At 30.7% G+C, this 20,719-nt stretch overlaps 1 protein-coding gene across 1 annotated transcript in view; it reads right to left on the reverse strand.

Moving 5' to 3' along the window:
- Positions 1 to 2,312: 2,312 nt before the first annotated feature.
- Positions 2,313 to 20,719, reverse strand: part of LOC142332483 (uncharacterized) — a 45,721-nt gene continuing 27,314 nt past the window's right edge. The window contains exons 14-20 of the mRNA XM_075378933.1: positions 20,260 to 20,511; positions 19,127 to 19,366; positions 14,977 to 15,228; positions 9,155 to 9,394; positions 6,735 to 6,974; positions 4,932 to 5,059; positions 2,313 to 2,418 (exon numbers count right to left, since the gene is read on the reverse strand). Of these exons, the coding sequence (XP_075235048.1) occupies positions 4,993 to 5,059; positions 6,735 to 6,974; positions 9,155 to 9,394; positions 14,977 to 15,228; positions 19,127 to 19,366; positions 20,260 to 20,511 (1,291 nt within the window). The 3' untranslated portion in view covers positions 2,313 to 2,418; positions 4,932 to 4,992. The remainder of the gene's footprint in view (positions 2,419 to 4,931; positions 5,060 to 6,734; positions 6,975 to 9,154; positions 9,395 to 14,976; positions 15,229 to 19,126; positions 19,367 to 20,259; positions 20,512 to 20,719) is intronic.

Genomic DNA, 20,719 nt, shown 5'->3' on the forward strand with positions numbered 1-20,719 from the left:
TTTAAAAAATATTATTAATTTGTTTTTTGTACGTTTGTAGATTAAAATATATATATATATATATATATGTTTAAATTGTTTGTAACAAACTTAAAAGATCTGAAATTTAATGAAATGCAAAACTGCATTTTATTTAACTATTTTGCCAAAATTGTAAAATTAAAACTTTTACTAAGTTTTACATTATTTAATTTTTTTTTTTTTTTTAATGCTTTTATTTATAGTCGCATCAACAATTATAGCCATGTAGTCCCTACTACAGTAACACTATCATGTAGTATTACATAAAACAACAAAAATCATAAAGAACAAAAATAAACAATAAGGAAATAGGAACAATAAATAACAAACATAGACAAGTGACAACAATAAATACAAAAAAAAATGTGTGTTTAAGACCGCACGTCCGAAGTGAAAACTTGTATGGGATCGCAATCGTTTCGAATTACAAGTAGCATATATTATTTACATTCAATAGCCACTTTAACCTTTGACCCCTAGAACCAATTTGACGCACAATTTGAACCGGTGTTTTCCACGATTATACCCTGTTTGTAGATGAATTTTCACGCTGAAAGAGTGGATTTACTGTAACATACTAACTTAATACGTAAAATATTTTAAGGTGAATGTTAAAAATCAGATGGGTGAATAAAGTTACAAATGAAGAGGCGTTGCGGAAAATCGATGAAGGAAGAAGCATATTATACTATTCATTCACATATGCTTATATATATTCCCGTACTATGCCTTTTTCTCTTTCATTCATATACGTTAAGAAGCGCCTAGCGTTACGTAACAGATTTTGATTGCGAGTCACTGATTTTTTTTTTCCCACGTTCCCGTGTAATTCGTATGTACAAAAAATTCTGACACAACGCGCCTAAAGAAGTTTTCACTTCAATAAAATATATTAAAATTTTTATTTACTTATCTTTCTTGTATTTTTGACAGAAATTGTAGTTCCAAGGGAATTTCAAATTCTAAAAAATTTGTAACTTTGTCCCAATTTCGTAAATTTATCCGTCTACACTGAGAAAAACAGCACAACGAAACAAACTAATTGAATTCTATTTTTAAAACTAAAATTGAGACGCAACAAGCATACCTTCACTATTTTAGAGTTTTTAAAAGCCTTTAGGAAACAATCATTCGTCATCTCGCTTTCGAAACTACGGTTGTGTAGGTAATTTTCCCCATGCTGAAAGAACGTGTTAAGCCAAGAATACATATTTGTACGTGTACAAGAAAATACCGACGGTACAGAAAAAGTAGAGTAGAATACGATACCCTCAACTTCGTTTAACTCGCACTTTATTGCGGTCCATTTTCTACGGTTTGCAACTTTATGGCATTCGAAATTCAACCGATACAGACATTAAAATCTGTCCATAATTAGCAAAGATTAGGCAAGGTCATCTGATTTCAACAGTTGACTGGAGAAGAACATGAATTTTTGCAAAGTTTGATCGTGTCTGAGGAAGCGCATTTTCATCTGACTGGGTTATCAAAAGGTTAAATTTCAAAATTTTAAACATCAAAATCGACGAGCTGTACATCAAAATGAAATATATTTTGTTAAGTGTACGGTTTGGTGCGATTTTACCTCAGCAGAAATTGTTGCAACTTTTTTCGTAGATGCAAATTATGTTGCAGTCACAATCACTGGTCTACGATGTCAAAATTATGCTGAACAATTTTGTACTCCCTTTTTTGGGAAATATATCTGAAACCTGATCTCAGAAAGATAGAGCTACATGCTATACTGCTGAAGCTACAATTAGACTTCTAATAGAAATTTATTGGGAGCGATTAATTTCGAGGAGATCAAAATTAATTGGCCGCCACGACCTCCTGATTTCACAGCTCCTGACTTTCTACGGAGATATTTAAGAGAGAAATTGTATGTTAATAAACTGTAGGATATTCAACAGTACAAAGAACATACTTGTTAAGAAATTAGGGCACTATAACCAGCGTAAATTACGGCTAACATGGAAAATTCCATCTTGCGAGTATAGTAATCTATATCGTTTAAAGGATGAGATTTTCGACGTATAATAGAAACAATTTTCTCAAAATTCAGTTTTATTAAAAATAAAAATAAATAAATAAAAAAAATAATAATTAAAAAAAATATAGTTAACTTAGACCCCGTCGTGGTTAGTGGACCTCGGGTGTATTTGGTCTTATTCGAATTTATTTCTTGAGTCTATATTCTATTAAAATTGATTTGTAAAAAAAAGCTGATTTTATTTTTTTCACAAAAAGTAATTGGGTTATTATAAATAATAAGTAAATTGTATTATGTCTGACTAATTAATATATTTTAAACATCTTATAATTTATGAAATATTATTTATTGGCATAATTTCTCCATTAACTTTATTGTTAAATATATTGTTCTATTTCATGTTTCTGTAACAATAAAAAATTATTAAATAACATTTTTTTTTTTTTTTTTTTTAATAAAAGAATTATTGAAATAATTAAAAGTTACTTATTTTATTGAAATTAATAATTTTTCTCGAAAATGCGCATAAATTTGATAAGTGTTATTCGTGAGTAATTTAATTTTTTTATTTATTTTATATAATCTGAAAATGTGTATAAACAAATATGACATTATTTACTATTATCTTAAATTATGTTTATATTGTATATAACCGTTTTACATATAAGAATGGTTAATTATTTTCATTAATTGTTGCGCATTACAGTATTACATATATAGTCACCAAGCAAAACAAACTCTTTAAAAATATGTTCTTGGTATTATTTCAAAACAAACGGATATTAGGAGGTAAAAATAAGGACGAATTTATAAAATTACTACTTTATGTTGTACTTGAAATATTTTTTGGGTATTCAGTCCTCACAGCTAATCATCCTGATGTCCCAACGCACTGAGGTACTGCAGTGCTTATTAGAAATGCGATAAAGCGTCATCACCTACCAGAGTACGGGTCAGATGACCTACAGGCGACCATGATTGAGATCCTAAACTGTCTTCAACTTTCAGACGAAAGGTGATCTATTGTCCTCCTCGCCACATGATAACAGACGGCTGAGTTTTCTTCAAGGCTAGAATCCACTTTAATTGTAGGATGTAACTTGAAGGCGAAACATCTTCTCACAATGTGAATCTCGGTTGCAACCAACTTACTGGCGGTCGGATCCAAGACTTGTTGAACATCGGTGTCACTTCAGAAATTACATTACTATACATTGAGGTTAAAAGCAGCTACGATTCAACGTCTGACCGATCCCCTGTCTTGTTTACCATTGGTACGATGATAAAGAAATGAAAATGTCTTTCCTCCATAACAACAGGACTGACCCCAGTCAGTCCTGTTGTTAGAACAGCCCACTGTTCTCAAAGCTGGATAGAGGACGAGCAGGTTGAGCCTGTACCGTTGAAATGTTTCTGTGATATCGACAGTGTAACGCATAAATGGCCTCATTCCTGCAGGAAGCTGCTTGGAGGTTGTGGCCTATTCTTAAGCACGGTCAATTATTCCTGATCATTAGTTTGGCTGCCGAGGTAGTCACACCACTATTGAGGAAGCGTATAGGCTTATTAAGGTAATCCTAAATTGCCTTGAAGAGAAGAAATACTGTTCGCCTCCTCTCTTAGATGTTCAGCAGGCCTTTGACAAGGTCTGGCTGCCTGGCTCTTACACCGGTTGAAAAAGAGCGTACCTCAACCGTATTGCTTGGTTTTGTGTAGTTACCTGACGGATATTTTCACAGGTGAAGTATAATAAGGAGTTATCTGTGTTCTTTGACATTCAGTCAGGAGTCCATCAAGGTTCAACTTTAGGACCTGTTTTATATTCTATCTTCAATGCTGACCTTCCGACATCGAACGATGTCACTACCGTTTCATTTATCGAAACACGGCTCTCCTTGTTGTCGATGTTGACCCAACACCAACTTCAAGTAAATTAAAATCTCAATTGGATCAAATCAATGGATGGCTATCTAGATGGAAGATTAACGTTAATCAAGCGAAGTCGAGTTATGTGATATTGGCAATGAGAGGAGGAGACTGCCCACGGATCCAACTCGATGGAATTTTCATACCGCATTCTTAAAGTACCTTGGTCTTCATTTCGATCGTCGTTTTCGTGGAAGATCCATATAGGGGAAAAGAGAAAAACAAATGAATATTAAGTTTAAGGAATTAACTAGAGGCTGAACAAAAGATCACGGCTTTCACTACCTAACAAACTGTTGTTGTACACGACTATCCTGAAACCGATTGCTACCTATGGGATCCAGCGTTTGCATAAATAAAGCAGCAGCAACGACGATATAACACAAGGATTCCAAAACTAGTTAATTCCAAAACTGTTTATTCGCGAAGAAATACAGCGATGCGGTATAAATTATAAACTGCGGCCAGAAAACAACGTGAATTATTTAGATATTCTCCTTCTAGACAACAGTGAAAATGGTGGGTGGCTAAAACGGCTCCATGTGTTGGAATTTGAAGACTGTATGTGATTTGAGTTGGAGCTGCATCCAACGAATTCATTATTTACCCAACAATTCATTATTTCACTTTTGTTCAATTTCAGTTACTATTCCACTGTTATTTAGTTTACTTTTATTTCAATTTTTTTATCATAGTGTTTTATCGTTTCTCTTGTTTATAAGTTCTTATGACTGTTTTTGTTTTGTGTTGAACAACGAATGGTATTGTTCTCTGACTTAATTTTATGAGTGCACGTGTATTAAATATGTTGCAAGGAATATTAACATGTAATTTTTGAGGTGGTTTCATGGATGCCTTTTTGCATGCGATTACAAAAAAAAAAAAAAAATAACAGTCAAATAATACCCGTACTACGAAAAGTAAAGATTGAATTAAATTTCCATTAATATTAATATAACCTAATAAACAGTTTTTCTTATAAATAACTGACCTATTGTTGAAAAAGCTACGAAGTATAATTAATTTATATCATTATATCCACTAATTTTATTTTATCCGGAACCATGCCCTCGTGTAACTACTAAAATGCCAGGTCTTGTAGCTTCGACCCTGTAACTCCTAGAAGTCAACATCCAACAATCCCATTAATTAAGTATGTCGAAAATATTTTAATATTTTAAATTGATTAATACTATTATTTTTAAATAATAAAAAGGAAAAAATTTATTAGATAAATTCTTAGAATCAAAATTAAGGGGTAAATTTAGTGGTTTTTATATGATATCTGACCTGAAAAATTAAAACGAAAAAATAGATCCCAGATAATAATACTTTTAGCAGTTTTCGAGAAACCTGAGGTTAATAAAAAATATCTGGATCGAAAAACACACTATTTTATGTTCGACATAAAATATTTTTTTTTAGATAAGTAATAAACAAATAAAACTTTTAAATAAAATTTGTAAAGAATTTAATTCTGAGTAATGCAGTAAGAATAAAGACTATAGAAACAAGATCTGTATCTTGTTTGTAACTAAATTCATACTTCTGTAAATATGAATTTCCAATTTTATTAAACACAAAACATATCGAAATGTGACAGATTTTAACTAGCTATTAAACAAAACAAAATTTTTAATATTACTAGAGTGAAGGCACAGAAATCAGTAAGAATCATTCGACAGCCGACATTCGTTTACGAAGCGTTCCTTAATCTATGTACGAGTATATATGAATTTTCTTCTTTATTTTCACCAGTAGAACATGTTCCGAAATTTTCTAATATTTTGTCGTACGTCACTGTGTATAACATAATTAGATAAATATATGTAAAAAAATAAATAACAGTCAAACTATTCTTACCGGTTTTTTATATCAAGGTACTAACCCGATCGTTCAAGTTAGTCCTTTCACTGTGATCTAACGGATGATGTGAGCAAGCATTTCTGGGTTGCCCGCGTGAGGAGACTATAAGGCCGGTTAGGGAAGACATGACCCCGGAAGACGTGATTTGAAATGTGTGGTCTCTTCAAGGACGGTTGGTATCGGTGTTCCAGGTGATTTTGAGAAGTTCTTTCACAGAAAATGAACGATGAAAAGAACCGATAGGGTAGTATTCTACCGGAGAGCGATGGTTGAAGGCCAGGTGGTGGATAGCGGGAGTCCACCCGGATCATTGCTGTTGGGAGCCTTCGGGGTCACCTGAAGCAGTGGCTTAAAGACAACATAGTTTTACCCGTTAACAAGAGTGATGGCGACAAATACCTGACTAGGTGGTTTCCGTCATCACGTATGGGAGGGTTTTTAGTGAGTCACCGCCATCTCGGGAAACCCCACACACCCAGCAGTACGGACTGCTGGGCGCAAAGTTTTCCTCCTCTGACGCAAAAAAAGGCAGACCTTTCATGAGTTTATTGTCTCAATCGTACTAGATATATGAGAATGATTTACTATTAGATATTAAAAAATTCAAATTATTGTAATGAGTTTATTTTATAATCCTATAAAATGCCGGTATACTCCTACTTTTACACAAATTTAGTTATATGGGTTTGCAATTAGTATTATCAAATCAGTAAGTTAGTTCTACGATTGAATATATTAAAAAAATAAATTTAAATGAATAGTTTATCGTACATAGTAAGACAACATACTAGTACATGTATAGAAAACTTAAAAAAGGAAATCCAACAAATTATATTTCGTTCGTAAATTATAATTAAGTTTAATTTACGTAAAAAAAATTTAGCGTATTTTTATAACCTAATTATTTTAATAAATATTAATTTTTTACCCTCCGTTCATTTGTTGAATTGGTGATCTGTGTCTGTTTTGTTGTTGATTATTATAATATTTATTGACATAATCCCTCACAGCTGTTATATCACTCTTTGACCATTTTATAATATCTTTTTGACCTTGGAGGCTTAGTAAGTTAACGTAATTTTCTGAAAATTCTTTTGTAAAATCAATACTTTGTAGTGTATCGATCAAATTTGATTTAATTTTATTTTCATCAGAATCTTCATCGGTTCTAAATTAAAATGAATAAATAATTTAATTTCATTTAAATAATAAATGTATTTTATATAAAACTATATTTTTCTTATAGCAATAAAAAAAAAGTTGAGATGGTTGGGAATTTAAAAAAAAATTAATTTTTGCTGTAGAACCAAGTAAACGTAATACTAGCTTATCAGATTGGCTGATATGCACTCCAAAAGCAATCAATGATTACCCTATCCGAACAATTCGACGTTGGATGCTACATATCCTGAATACTACAAAGTTAATCTTAAAGGTTACTCAAGATTAATATTTTAATAGTAATAATTTATAAAAACCACTTACCAACAACTTTTTTTTATATATGTTTTCAAGTACTTTCTAATTGTGACTGGGACGCTAAGTTGACATAATTTTTTTTAAAACATGACGACCAGTGTTGTACATTTTTACATTTTACATAACGACTTGCATACGATGAATGATTTTTAGTTGTTTTTTTTTTTTTTTTACTTTAAGAATAATATAAAAGTTTTTTGAGTTCCTGAAAATCGGTTTGGTATCCGAAAGTACTTAAACACATATAAAATAGTTATTCGTAAGTGGTTTTTATAAATTATTATTATAGTGTAATCATATCAACTGGCCATTTTTGATAAAATTATGATTAATTTGTTATCTCCCTATTTTTTTTCTACAGTTGTTAATTTAGATAATTCCAACCAATACCATATTCATTTTGTACATAAATACTATTTTTTTTTATTTTATTAAAAAAATGTTAGCCATCATCGTTTTTCCGCCAAACTGAATTTAACGGAAATACGGTCATATTACATCCCGGAAAAGATTTACGGAAACTTACATGTAAGAAAACTTGCCTCGATATGACCCTCAGTTGTGAATATATTACCCATTATATATTCTTATTGACTGAGGTTGGTTGTTTAATTATTTTCGGCACATAGATTTTTTACTAAAACTAAATAAATTGGTAAAAATAAAAACCACTTTCCTATTCTGAAATTGAAACCTTTTATATTAATTTTTTTATAGCTAAGGTTAATAAAAATATTTGTCGAAGGAAACTTAAAATATACGAAATAACAAAAATATTTTCTTCATTCTTCAGTAAAACTTAGTTTATATATTAATGATTATTAAAATATCACTAATTACAAAAGAGAATGCAAAAAAAGCTGTTCCGTTATGTAATTAATTTTTTGTAATATATTTTCAAATGAACTATTTCGATTCCATTTTATCCATTTCGTTCAGATCTGTAAACCGATTTCTAATTATCAAATTATGATTTATTTTATGAAAACATAATCCACTGAATTAATTAGTTTTATTGTACATGTGTTTGTTTTATAAATATTAATTTGTTTTGTTATTTGATTTATTAGTATCACATTGTTACCACTATCAGTCTCATGTGCGTAGAAAGTTATAATTTGGTGGTAAATGAAGTTAAACTTTGGGCTTTGTATAAATGATTTAAAATTCTGTGGGATACTTCCACAGGACGCACAATTTTTAAGATGTGGAAATTATTTTACATATGGAAATTTGCATCTGTAATAAGTGCTCTTAACTATCTAAAGTAAATATGTAAATAAATACTAAGCTGAAATTAAATTAGTAACAAAAATCGATTTCCCAACAATTGTGAGCAGGATTAATGCTTTCATTATAATAAAAAAGTAGCCTAAATTTCTTATTTTGGAAGTATATTTTCCTTCCAACCGATCTGTTTTTTCCAGTTGTTATGTCGATTTTGATCATATTTTTCTTGGTATTAATTTGATCTCTTTTAGGAAAATCGAAGGATTCTATTTTATTACTGGTGGCTGTTTAAAATGTTAAACTATCTATTAACGTGCACATCTCACTGTAAAGATATTCAGTGCAAACATTTCATTCAAAATTTTCAAATTAAACAACGTATTAATGATCATAAAAATGTTACTAAAATAAAGTTACTAAAGTGTTACTAAAATAAAACAATAAACAGATATTTACTTAATTAACTGCTGTAAACATTATTTAAATATCACTTTAAGTTGTAAAACACCTCTTCTATTTTTTACAGTCATAATATTTAATAAATAATTTCCACAAATAGGAATTTGGTGTCTGGAAAATATCAATCAATTTTTTTTTCATTGTTACGATTAGATTTATTAATAAAATTCTAATATTTACCCTTCTTTTGAAATTAGTTGTGATGCTTCATTATTTCCAGACCCTTGTATTTTATTATAAAATTTTTTAAATCTTTCTAAATAATCTCCGAAATCATTTGGATCTTTCATTGACCAATACATGTGTTCTTTTAATCCATCATTACTTAGACCATCAAAAAAATATTTAATAAATTTGTCTGAAAAATCAAATCTCTTTAGAAGATCTGATGTTGGACATTGAAAGTTAGTTCCAGCATTTCTAAATTAAATAAAAATAAATAAATCTGTTATATGGTTTATAAAATATATTATTACTAATAATACAATTCCTTTCTATCGGTATTTAATAATAATAATAATCTAATTTTTCCTTATTTTAATTAAAATAAATTGAATTTAATAGAATTCAATTTAAAATTCCAAATTTATACAATTTATTTCGTTTTATTTTTCTTTAAGATTATTTTGAGTGAAATGAAAAATTCTGACGGAAGTCGAAACATAATGCATGTAATTCGTGTAACAACTGAGATCGTTATGTACTTGGTCATTTAGTTACTGTACTAAGTATAAAAAAAAAAATAAATAATTATTTTCACCCATCACTCAGTTATACGGCTTATAAAAAATAAAATAATAAACATATCAATTTACTTGTTACGTCTATTACATACTCCAGTTATGGGATGATGTAAACTTATCAGTTAGTGGTAAGAATAGTGTATAACCAATGCAGCCTGCTGTCAAATATTTGTTTTCAGAAATGCGCTTATTATCCTTTTGTACATATTCTCTATTCCTATTCCTTGTTTTAAATTATCATTCAATATATAAATTATGAAGGGTTCGATTATATAATGTCAAATAATTTTGTTATTGTTAATGTGATATCTTGATCAATCCGAGCTGTTGCGTCAGTTGATTTTTGTTATCAACTGTAGCATCTTCATCTCATGGCGGTAAGCAATAAGACCGCAGACTTTCTGAGAAAGGACAAAAACAATCCAGTTATTTGTGATCTCTGTCAATCACACCACGTTGCCAACTACAGGCGTTGTAGAATATATAAGGAAATCGTACAGAGGAATCACGGATTAAGGGTGAGTCGTGATTGTTGTAAGAATAATATTTGGGGTTGAATCTTGTGGATCGACAATTGTCTCGCTTTGACAACTAATGCTAATTTCCCCGCTTTGGAACAAGGAACGGCTAGGAATCTTGGAGCTGATTCTCGTACTCTTCCACGATCATATACTGCGGCGGTTGGGAGTAGTTGTGAGACTAGTGTGTACTCCAATTTGTCACACAACTATCCTTAAACACAGACTTCCTGGACGAACAGATAGAGAGAATTGAGGTTACTCATTCACGTGATGGCAAAAATCTGCTGATGGCTTGATTTCTTAATAATATTACATGGAAATCAATGATCTATTTTGTTGGCGAAAAGAACTCGAATTTCTGGCGCTTACTGAATCCTTGGATGTCATCCTTATCTCGAAAATACTTCGTAAACTTAAATTACCTTCGGCTTCGCGGTATCTATGTATATATGACAACCATCCGCATGGCAGAGCACAATATGGTACTGCAGCGATGCTTTGAGGCATCATAAAATATCTGGATTCTGCACAGATCAGATTCAAGTGACCTAGGTTGAGATTCTGGACCGGTGGGGAAAATCAGATTATCTACGATGCACTGTCTTCCTTGTCATGCGTTAGCGAGTGAGTTATTTTTGGAATTCTTTGCAACTTCAGGTTCCCGATTTATCGCAGGAGGTAACTGAATGCAAACATTCTGTATGGGGCTCTCGACTTGCATTAACCGGAGAAAGAACGTTAAGGAGTTGTATTCTCAATTAACAGTTCAATGTTGCCTCAGAGTTTTGCCTACATATTGGCTTGCAGACCCAACTAAAATGCCGGACTTGGTAGAGTTGTAGGGCACTTTAGGTGTAGCATATCTATAAAACTCGGTTAAAAATATTTGCGACTCAACATCGGACTACTCGCTTGTATTACTCACCTTAAGTACGATGGTAATAAGAAAGAGAGTTACCTATCATTCGTAATAACAGGACGGACTGGGGCTCATACTGAGACGAGATTGAATAAGAGATCACTGACTGATCTGTTCCATTGTAAGGTTCTGTTCTTCATTGTAAGGATGATATTGATTATGCAACTTACTATTTGATCTCTATCATGCAAGAGGGAGTATGATGATTGTCACCTGAGAAGAAATATGAGGAGTGAGGAGGCAAGGACTATCAAGGAGAGGTGGTGGACCTAATTAATACAAAGAGGTGACTAAGAAGAAAGTGGTGATGCTACAGGATAACTGAGAATAGAGAATTCCTCATCCCTCAACAGGGCTGCACGCAGATTGAAAAGACTACTGAAGAGAAGTGTTTTCAGTTGGTTTTTTTGAAATTTCCATTATCGATCTTGGATTAAAAATCTATTCCCTTACGATTTAGCTTGTTTTTGTCAAGAAAGCTACTGGTTTATACGTAGAGTAAGTGATACCGATTTTTAAAAAATGTAGTTAATTTCCATGCACTGATTAATTATCTTGGTATTACATGATTTCTATCAAGAGAATCGAATTGATTGGGATTTAACAGCCTTTTCTTTTTTCAAAAAACTTAAAATTTGTGTAAGAACCTTCATTGAGCCATCGTATTTCAGTGTTTAGGATGAGATCGGATTCTTTATTGTCAATATCTTTTAATAGGACCTTGAAATGTTGGTGCTGCAAAGCGGCTGCACAAATAGAATTGATTACTTTTGTAACTATTTTCATAACGTGTTGAAAGGGGAAGTACTTTATTGCAAAAACTTCCCTGTGGATAATACAGTAGTAGGATATAAATTTTGGAAAATAATTATCTTTCTTGCAGGGACCAATAAATCCATTGATATTACTAACCATTGCTGGTCCACCATCAGTGGTTATCAGAGACAGCTTGTGCAAAAGTATATCTATTGACTTGGCGTATATTCTGAATGTATTATAAATATCTTCACTCTTTGTTCTACCTATCATGGACAATATTTTCAGTAGATCTTTTACAGTGAAGTTCCTGAATATCATTCTCATCGTAACTGCTAACTGTGCTGTGTCTGATACATCTGTTAATTCATCAAACTGTAAAGAGAACCAGTTAAATATTTCCTTGTCATTTTTAATTGACTTTATATGTCCGTTGTAATTGCATGTGTTCTTCTTGTTAGGGTGTTATTTGAAAATCAATTCTTGTAGGGATTTATATTTAGTCTTGTATAGTCTAGTCTATAGAGACTTGTACAGTGTTGTATAGATAGATTTTTGGACGGTGCAGTAGCTGTCTGGCCACGGATCTTCAACGCATACTGTATTCGACATGGAGACGGGCGTCGCCGGGGTGCCTGTATTGTAGTTTAGAAGACGATGCAGAACATACCTTCCTATGGTGTGCAAGATGGGCTATCCCAGAGGAAATTATGAACATTATGCTTAGCTCCATTGACGGTTGAAGTCGTTCTCGTTAGTTCCAGCAAGTACTGTCCAAGAAAATGGAAGAAGAGAAACGAAGGTAGGAAAGTGTTTAGTCCGAAAGTGGTGGTGGAGGGCAAGCCCTCGGGGGTGGGTTGCGGAGGTCCTTCAGGATCGTCGCTGCTGGGTGCCCTAGGGGGACGCTTGAAGCCGCTGCTTGAGGACGAAACAGATAGAAATAGAGACAACTGTGGGAATGATGTGTGCCTGCTTAGGTGATTCCAGTCCCATGCTGTGTGAGGGAGAGGATTTTTAGTGGGTCCCTGCTTCGGCAGGAAACCCCACATGCCCAGTAGTATGGGCTGCTGGGCGTCTGGCTGGAGATTTTTCCTCCTCCGACGTAAAAAAAAAAAACCGTCTTATATTGCTGATATAATCTCATGTTTGTTAAAAATTCCTCAAATAAAAGATCAGCATCAGTCAGAATTGCCTCTTTTATCAACTTTATATTCTAGAACGGCTTTTTCGTCTTTTGTAAGCATATTAGAAATTTTTAAGAAAAACAATGGTTGCATTTATTGATTTTACTTGTAAAATCTAGTGAAAACTGGCTGTTGTGCAAACAGGTTTAGTTTTATTTGACTTATTTTTTTCGTTCTTATTTCAGAATTAAGTGGATAACCAACACCAAAAGCAATAATTAACTGGAAATGATGTTTAACATTAAATTTCTTCTGCACTGCAACAATATTGCTGCAGAACCAACAAACATATTTATCTTTTAAATTAATATAAACAATATGTTTACTCCCAGACAGTGTAAAAATAATGGTTTAATGTCGTTTACTTGTTCCTCTCGTTTTATGGTTAAAATGAAAAATGTTAAAAATTGAAATACCGTATATAAAAATTACTAGCCTTTTATTAGCAACAGATGATGAAGTAGAACAAACGTAGTTTTCGTTATTCTGAAGCGTGTAACATAGCAGGTATGTACTATTACCATTGCTTCCCACCATTTGAATACACCTCTTATAGCTCCCTTTGTACCTCCTTCATTCCGCCGCTCAGCTATCACCCAAGCCATTATAGTTATCCCCCTCGTAACTACTTCTTTTGTCTCTTTACTTTTTTCATTTCTCCTTTACTATCAAATCACTCTTACGCCCTTACATCAAAATTAATGTTTTTTTGTAAATTTTTCAAGGACAGGCTGGCTGGAGAGCTGCTTTCGAATACACAAAACTCGTATCGCTATCAGAATGGATCCAACGAATATTCTGAATTTGATATATTTTACTCTACATCGGGATGCATATTGAAAGTATCCAAATAAAAATTATTGAACACATCCTCCAAATATTGAATTCGTATTCGACAGTTTGGTATTCCCTATGACTACCCAAAACTACTTAATTGAGCCACCTAACTGCATTACGGCGGACACGTACAAATTGGCCGACCAGCCCATTATTCCCGGTGGTATAAGATTGGAAACCTTCGGTGTAATCGCTCGGACAGTAGAAATCATTTCTCTTTAACGAACAAATGGGAAAATCGACTGCGGGGTCAAACCCTAGGCTTGGAGGTGTAAATACTGCCGACGAATAACAAACTTCGGTTCGATAGTTTACGATAGTTTATGTACGAGAGATTTCAAAGTAAGTGTACAGTAACAATTGAGCATGTGAGCGAAGAGTGTCTCACTAGGATATCCCGTTTTGTGATATAGTTCTTATCTGCGTTTAAATAAGGGAAGCTGCGTAGGGTGAGTTCATTGTGAACAGCGTATAAAAGACGTACTTCACTAATAGAAGTTGAGAGCCAGTTTCTTTTTGTTATTAAAAACAATTAATTTTATAATTAAGTTAATTATGACTTTACAATTGTTTTACTTATTATTGTAGTAAAATCACTTTTAATATTTTAAGTTTTGAAAGCTGTTTTAAAATTTACTCTAAAATCAGAACTGTACTTTCCGATTTATAACTTTTATATTTAGTAATTTAGTTAAGAATAAATTTACCCCATTTATGAGAATATTTTACGTTTACTTTTTCTATATATCGTTGTCGAACCACGATTCTTGCGACAGTACTAACAATAATAACAAAGGAACTTATTATCGGGAACGCCGAAATATTAAAATTAATAATTTTAATATTTAGTAAAGTAAATTAGTAAAGTAATTTTCACATTTATCATCACTAATCTGATAAAAGGTATACCCAAACTACTGAGATTAACCATTTAATACTTTATTACACATCCACTCAAATAATAAAATGGGATAAAATTATATTTTTTAAATGAAGAAAATTATTACTATTATTATTTTGATATAACGTTGTTTGTACTTACTCATCAATCAGTTTTACATCTGACTCAGGATAATTTTCTTTTGATTGGTGTTGCATAAAATTAGACTTAAATCCGTCAAGAGAATTTTTCATAACAGGTTCATTTTTTGATGACCAAAGTATATGTTCCTGAACACCCTTATTGCTTAGACCATTAACAAAATTGTTTATAAATATTTCTGGGAAACCAAATTTATTTAAAATATTTTTCAAGTAGTTTTCATTATTTATTTTACTAGGTACATTCACGATGCTAAAAAAAAACAAACGTAATTATAAATAATACATACATTTACATTTACGTATTTTATATATATATATATATATATATATATATATATATATATATATATATATATCAATTTTTATCATTATCGGGCACAAAATTCCAACCAATGGTATTCACGCTACGACAAATGTCTACATCGGAGTGGAGACTATGTAGAGAAATAGCGTAACTATGTAAGTACTTGTTACAAATAAAAACCCTTTTATTTTCTCAGTGGTTTTAATTTCGTGACCGATCGGATCTTGAAAAAAAAAAACCTCCTAATTCTTATCATTATAGGGCACAAAATTCCACCCAATCGTATTCATTGTATTTTAGCCAATCATAAGGTGAGAGTAACTCTTATCATTATCAGGCAAGAAATTACAACCAATCGTATTCTTTGTTTTTTAACTAATCATAAGGTGAGAGCAATTCTTATCATTATCTGGCAACAAAATTCCAACCAATCGTATTCTTTGTTTAGTAACCAAACATAAGGTGACAGGAATTCTTATCATTATCAGACACAAAATTCCAACCAATCGAATACGATGTTTTTCAACCAATCATAAGATGAGAGTAATTCTTATCATTACCGGAAACAAAATTTCAACCAATCGTATTCATTGTTTTCTACCCAATCATAAGGTGAGAGTAATTCTTATCATTATCAGACATAAACTTCCAACCAATAATATTCTTTGTTCTTTAACCAATCATAAGGTGAGAGTACGAGGGTTTTTTTTCAAAGTCCGATCGGTCACGAAATTAAAACCACAATGAAAATATTTTTTTATTTATTCGTAACAAGTACATACATAGTTACGCTATTTCTCTACATAGTCTCCACTCCGATTTAGACATTTGTCGAAGCGTGGTACCAAATTTCCAATAAGCTCGTCATAGAACGGGGCCACCTGTGTTTTCAGCCACTTTTCTACGCTGGTCGTAGAAAACGTAGTAATGTATAGGTTCGGCTCAAATTCAGGGTGAAATATATTATAAGATATGAATACCGATAACTCTGGACGTAACAGCCCACTATATTAAACATACGTATCTTTAAACCATTCATGTGAACTTTCTAGCAGTTTATCTCCTACACAATATTGAAGATATTCGGTGATTAAACCGCCAACACGTGTTGTACATGGGATATCTGAGTGACACTTAAACTCGTTCGGTATCAGACACGTCTTTAATATGCCTTAGTGAGGAACCTTGCTCCCTTAATTTTGTTTTTGTTATACTACTATTTCTTTTATCTATATCTATTGTTTAATAAGGCTGTAAATTTTATTTTGTATGTTTTTCACTAGACTATTGTGATCTCTCTTAATGCAAGTCTTTTTATTTCGAGAGAGATCATATATACGTTTAGTTTATTACATATATGTTTATTTGTGTATATACGATTTTTTAAGGGTGTTCACTGGAAAACCCTCGTCAGTCGTTTTTTATGCAATTTATTTTTGGTTTTTTAATCAGAACCGATTGTTAATACGCAATTTGTAAGACAAATATTACGGACATAGTTTGTTAAATATTTACTGTATCGTAATATACTCTATTTTTGAAAATAATTTTTTTTTTTGCGTATTAAATTTTTTTAATTTAATTAATGACTGATAAATTGCAATTTTTTCAAGTAGCATGATTTATAATATTTTGATAAATGATTTTTTAGTAAAAGAAAAAACTTTTCAAATTAAATAAAATGAATTAAATAAGATAAATTTCTAAAGAAATTTATTTGAGTTTTCATAAAATTGTAAAATAACTGTTTTCTTGAAAATAGTTTTCTCAATCGGCAGGACCATCTCATTCAACAAGCATTTCTAACAAGGAAGAGCTTCCAATGAAAAATTCTTTTGTTGAATAATTCTTCTTTACGTTTTTCTAATAATTTTAAAAATCTTTCTGTTTACTGTTAACATTTTAAAATAGAAATTATTTCAAGAAAAAATAATGTAATAAATAATAGAAAAAAAAATAACCTTACAGTTTGATAATATAAATAATTTGATATAAACCAAGCTATATAATCGAATAATAATGTCAACAAGCTTATAAGATTAGTTTTATACAATAAATTTTACTACTACTGACAAATTTTTTTTCAATATTCACTACATAATTATGAACATAGTTCTTTAGAAGAAACACTTACTGATAAAATACTGATAAAATCAGTCTGTAAAATTATGAATTATAATACACAACTAATATATATCATTGTGGAATTACCACTCCAATGACAGATTTAAAAAGGAGGAAATATACTCAATAATGTGCTTAGTGAGGTAGGCGAGGTAAACTTATGGGGTTCCCCAAGTATCTGTGCTTGAGCCGGTGCTGTTTCTTGTACTTATATTAAAGATTTATGTTGAGGCTTCTTTCGAGGGCACATGACCACATTTGCAGATGATACACCACTCCGTTATGTCATCCTTTCAGTCTGGAATTAAAGACGATATGGAGGCTGACATAAGGGTCATATGATGGTAGCTTGTGATGAACAGAATTCCATTAAATGTAAATAAGACAAATTACATGAATATCAGTTTGCAAATTATGACAAAAAATGTTGGAAGTATTAAATATCACTCGATGGGATGTCATGTGAACACTGGTTGTTCATGTGAAATTTTCACACACTACATTTGTGAAATACATTTGTGGCTTACATTGAATAATAATTATTCTGGAATGTTAAAAAAAAAACAATCTCAAAAGTGTCAAAAGCAATTTCAAAACGTGTCTCGCAGTTTTTGATACTAATCTCAAAAACAATTACGGGTTTGTATAAATAAATTTTATTATTTAAAAAAATATTGCTTTATTAGTGTTTTAAAATCCCTGTATTATGCTTTTGTAGATATAAGGTTAAAATATGGGGTATTATGTTGGGTGGAACCTATTACAATGTTTTTACATCTGCTTATATTGCTCAGAAGCTTGTAGTACATATAATATTGGGTAAAGGTAGACAACATTTCCCATTATTCCGAAGTCTTAAGGTCTTGCCACTGAATTATATGTATTTTTATAGAATAATAACGAGGTATTATAAGGCTGTAAACAGGATAAGATCCTTGGTACTTTGCGGCAAGCAGATAGAACAGTTCCTTCTAGTCCAAGAATTGAGTTATTTAAACGTTTTTATTCACATGCAGGTGCTAAAACATTTAATCGCTTACCAAGAAATTTAAATTTATGAAAGACTCTGAAACGTTCACAATTAATTTATGATTGGTTGTTATCAATTGAAGATGTGGGGCATTGTCTTAATTGACTGGCCTGTGATTCTGGATGGATCGATGTCACTAAAAGTTTCATATTATATTAATTTTTGTTTATTTTTATTATCTTTATTTTTGTTATCATTATTTTTCTTTCAATTTTGTGTAGCATTAGTTTCATTTTCAATTTTATCTCTGAATTCTTGTATTTTATTTAGGTTCTGAGTTATTTATTCTGTATGTGTATATATTATCTTGTCACTAGCTGAAACTTTAGTACTGCACGACTTGTATCTTGTAATTTATTTTGAAATCCACTTGGAAATCCACACTTGACCATTATTTAATAAATGATTAGTTCATTATTTTACTCAATTAAAAATAATGGATGGTATCCCCTAATATAGTTATTACGAAATCGGCTACCTAGTTCGACAATGTTATGTAATAATTATTTACTTTTATTATTTTACTTCTATTTTTGTTCTGTTTGGTTGTATATCTATTGAGATTATGTATTAAGAATTTATAACTATAAATAATTTTATTTTCACTTGTAATCTGTTTATTTTGTGGAAAAGAGATTATTATTATTATTATTAATATACTAAACAATATTTAAAAAAAATATATATTACCTTTCAATTTTCCTTCCATTTGATTGTGGTTGATTTTCCTGATGATAATTCATATTCAGGTTATTCAAATAATTGTATGCTCCTTTATAATCTTCATTTATGAACTTTAAAAAATCATTTTGACCCTTTTCATTTAAACAATTAATATAGTATCTAATGAATTCATTTGGATATTCAGCATCAAACAATAGCTTTGAAAGACGCATCGTTGTACTATTTGGACTTGATGTTTCTGAGTTCCTATTCAAATATAATTATTTCGTTTTATTAATAATTTACACATATAAAAAAGAGATAAGATTGTTTTACAATATTACAATCTTTCTCCCCTAATGAGATACCATCAGGTAAATTTCACAAAAGATTTACCCAAAAATTTGGAAATATTTAGCTAAGTGGTAATGCTGTTTTGTAATGGGTGCATCCAATTAGAAAGCTAGTTTTTATCCACAAAAATAAATTATAATATTTACAGGAAAACAATTTAATTTAAACATTATCTGAAATTAATTAAAAATTTTCCTTTGGGAAAAACTGAAAAACTTTTATAATAAACGTTTCTACAAGCTTACATTAAAACAACTTTGAAATTATCCTAAATAACTGGTTGACGAATAATCGTAAACCTCTGGTGGCATAATCCTAATTAGTTTTATAGGCTTTGATTTTGAATCTAACAAGACTAAAATTATTATATCATTTTGTTTATATATTTGTTACTTTATTTTGTTTCTATTTCTTTGTAATTATCATCGATAGAGATATCTTTATTTTATATAAATTTTATATTGCAACAAGCTTTGGATTATAATAATTCCGTTAATAAGACTAAAAAATTATAAACTGATTGCCACGTTTTCAATTTTGCAGCATATCTATTGAGCTAAGATTCCAGAAAAAGAAAAATTTATATATACAAATAAGTCTATTAGCAATCATTTCCTAGAGAACGACTAAAAGGTTTACTGTTTAAAACATTTCCAAATAATCTATTTATTTTAAAGAAACTAAAAGTAACCACTCATCATCCCATTAGTTAAACACTAAATTGAAGAAAATTAAAATACAAAGTAATTATAAGTTTTTTTTTTTAAAGAAATTGATTATAAAATGTAAATAAATTTTATTCTTACCCATCCACTTTGATGTTTTCATCTAAATTTGGTTGACGTTGATTTTCAATTTGTAATTCTTTCATAAAATTTTTCATAAAATCTTCAACAGATTTTTTCATAGCAGGTTGATTTAAAGTTAACCAGAGTATATTTTCGTCTACACCCTTTTTGGTTAGACCATCAATAAAATTATTTATAAATACTTCTGGTAAATTAAATTTAATTAGCGCACTTTTCAAATAATCTTCATTGTTATAATTATTCACAATACTGAAAAAAAATTATGAAATTGGTTTGTTGTTCTCTTTAACACTATTTAACATTTAAAATAATTTTCGTGTAATTTATTTAAAGTATAATATATGTAGTCTGTTATTTACAATATCCATTCCCAAAAGTTGTAGATGAGCTGAAATAAATCACAAGTCACTTCTGAAAAAATGCGGTCTTCTTAACGAATAATATCGATTCATTTTAG

The sequence above is a fragment of the Lycorma delicatula genome, chromosome 11, assembly GCF_047948215.1.
Source record: "Lycorma delicatula isolate Av1 chromosome 11, ASM4794821v1, whole genome shotgun sequence".
NCBI classification, from domain to species: domain Eukaryota; kingdom Metazoa; phylum Arthropoda; class Insecta; order Hemiptera; family Fulgoridae; genus Lycorma; species Lycorma delicatula.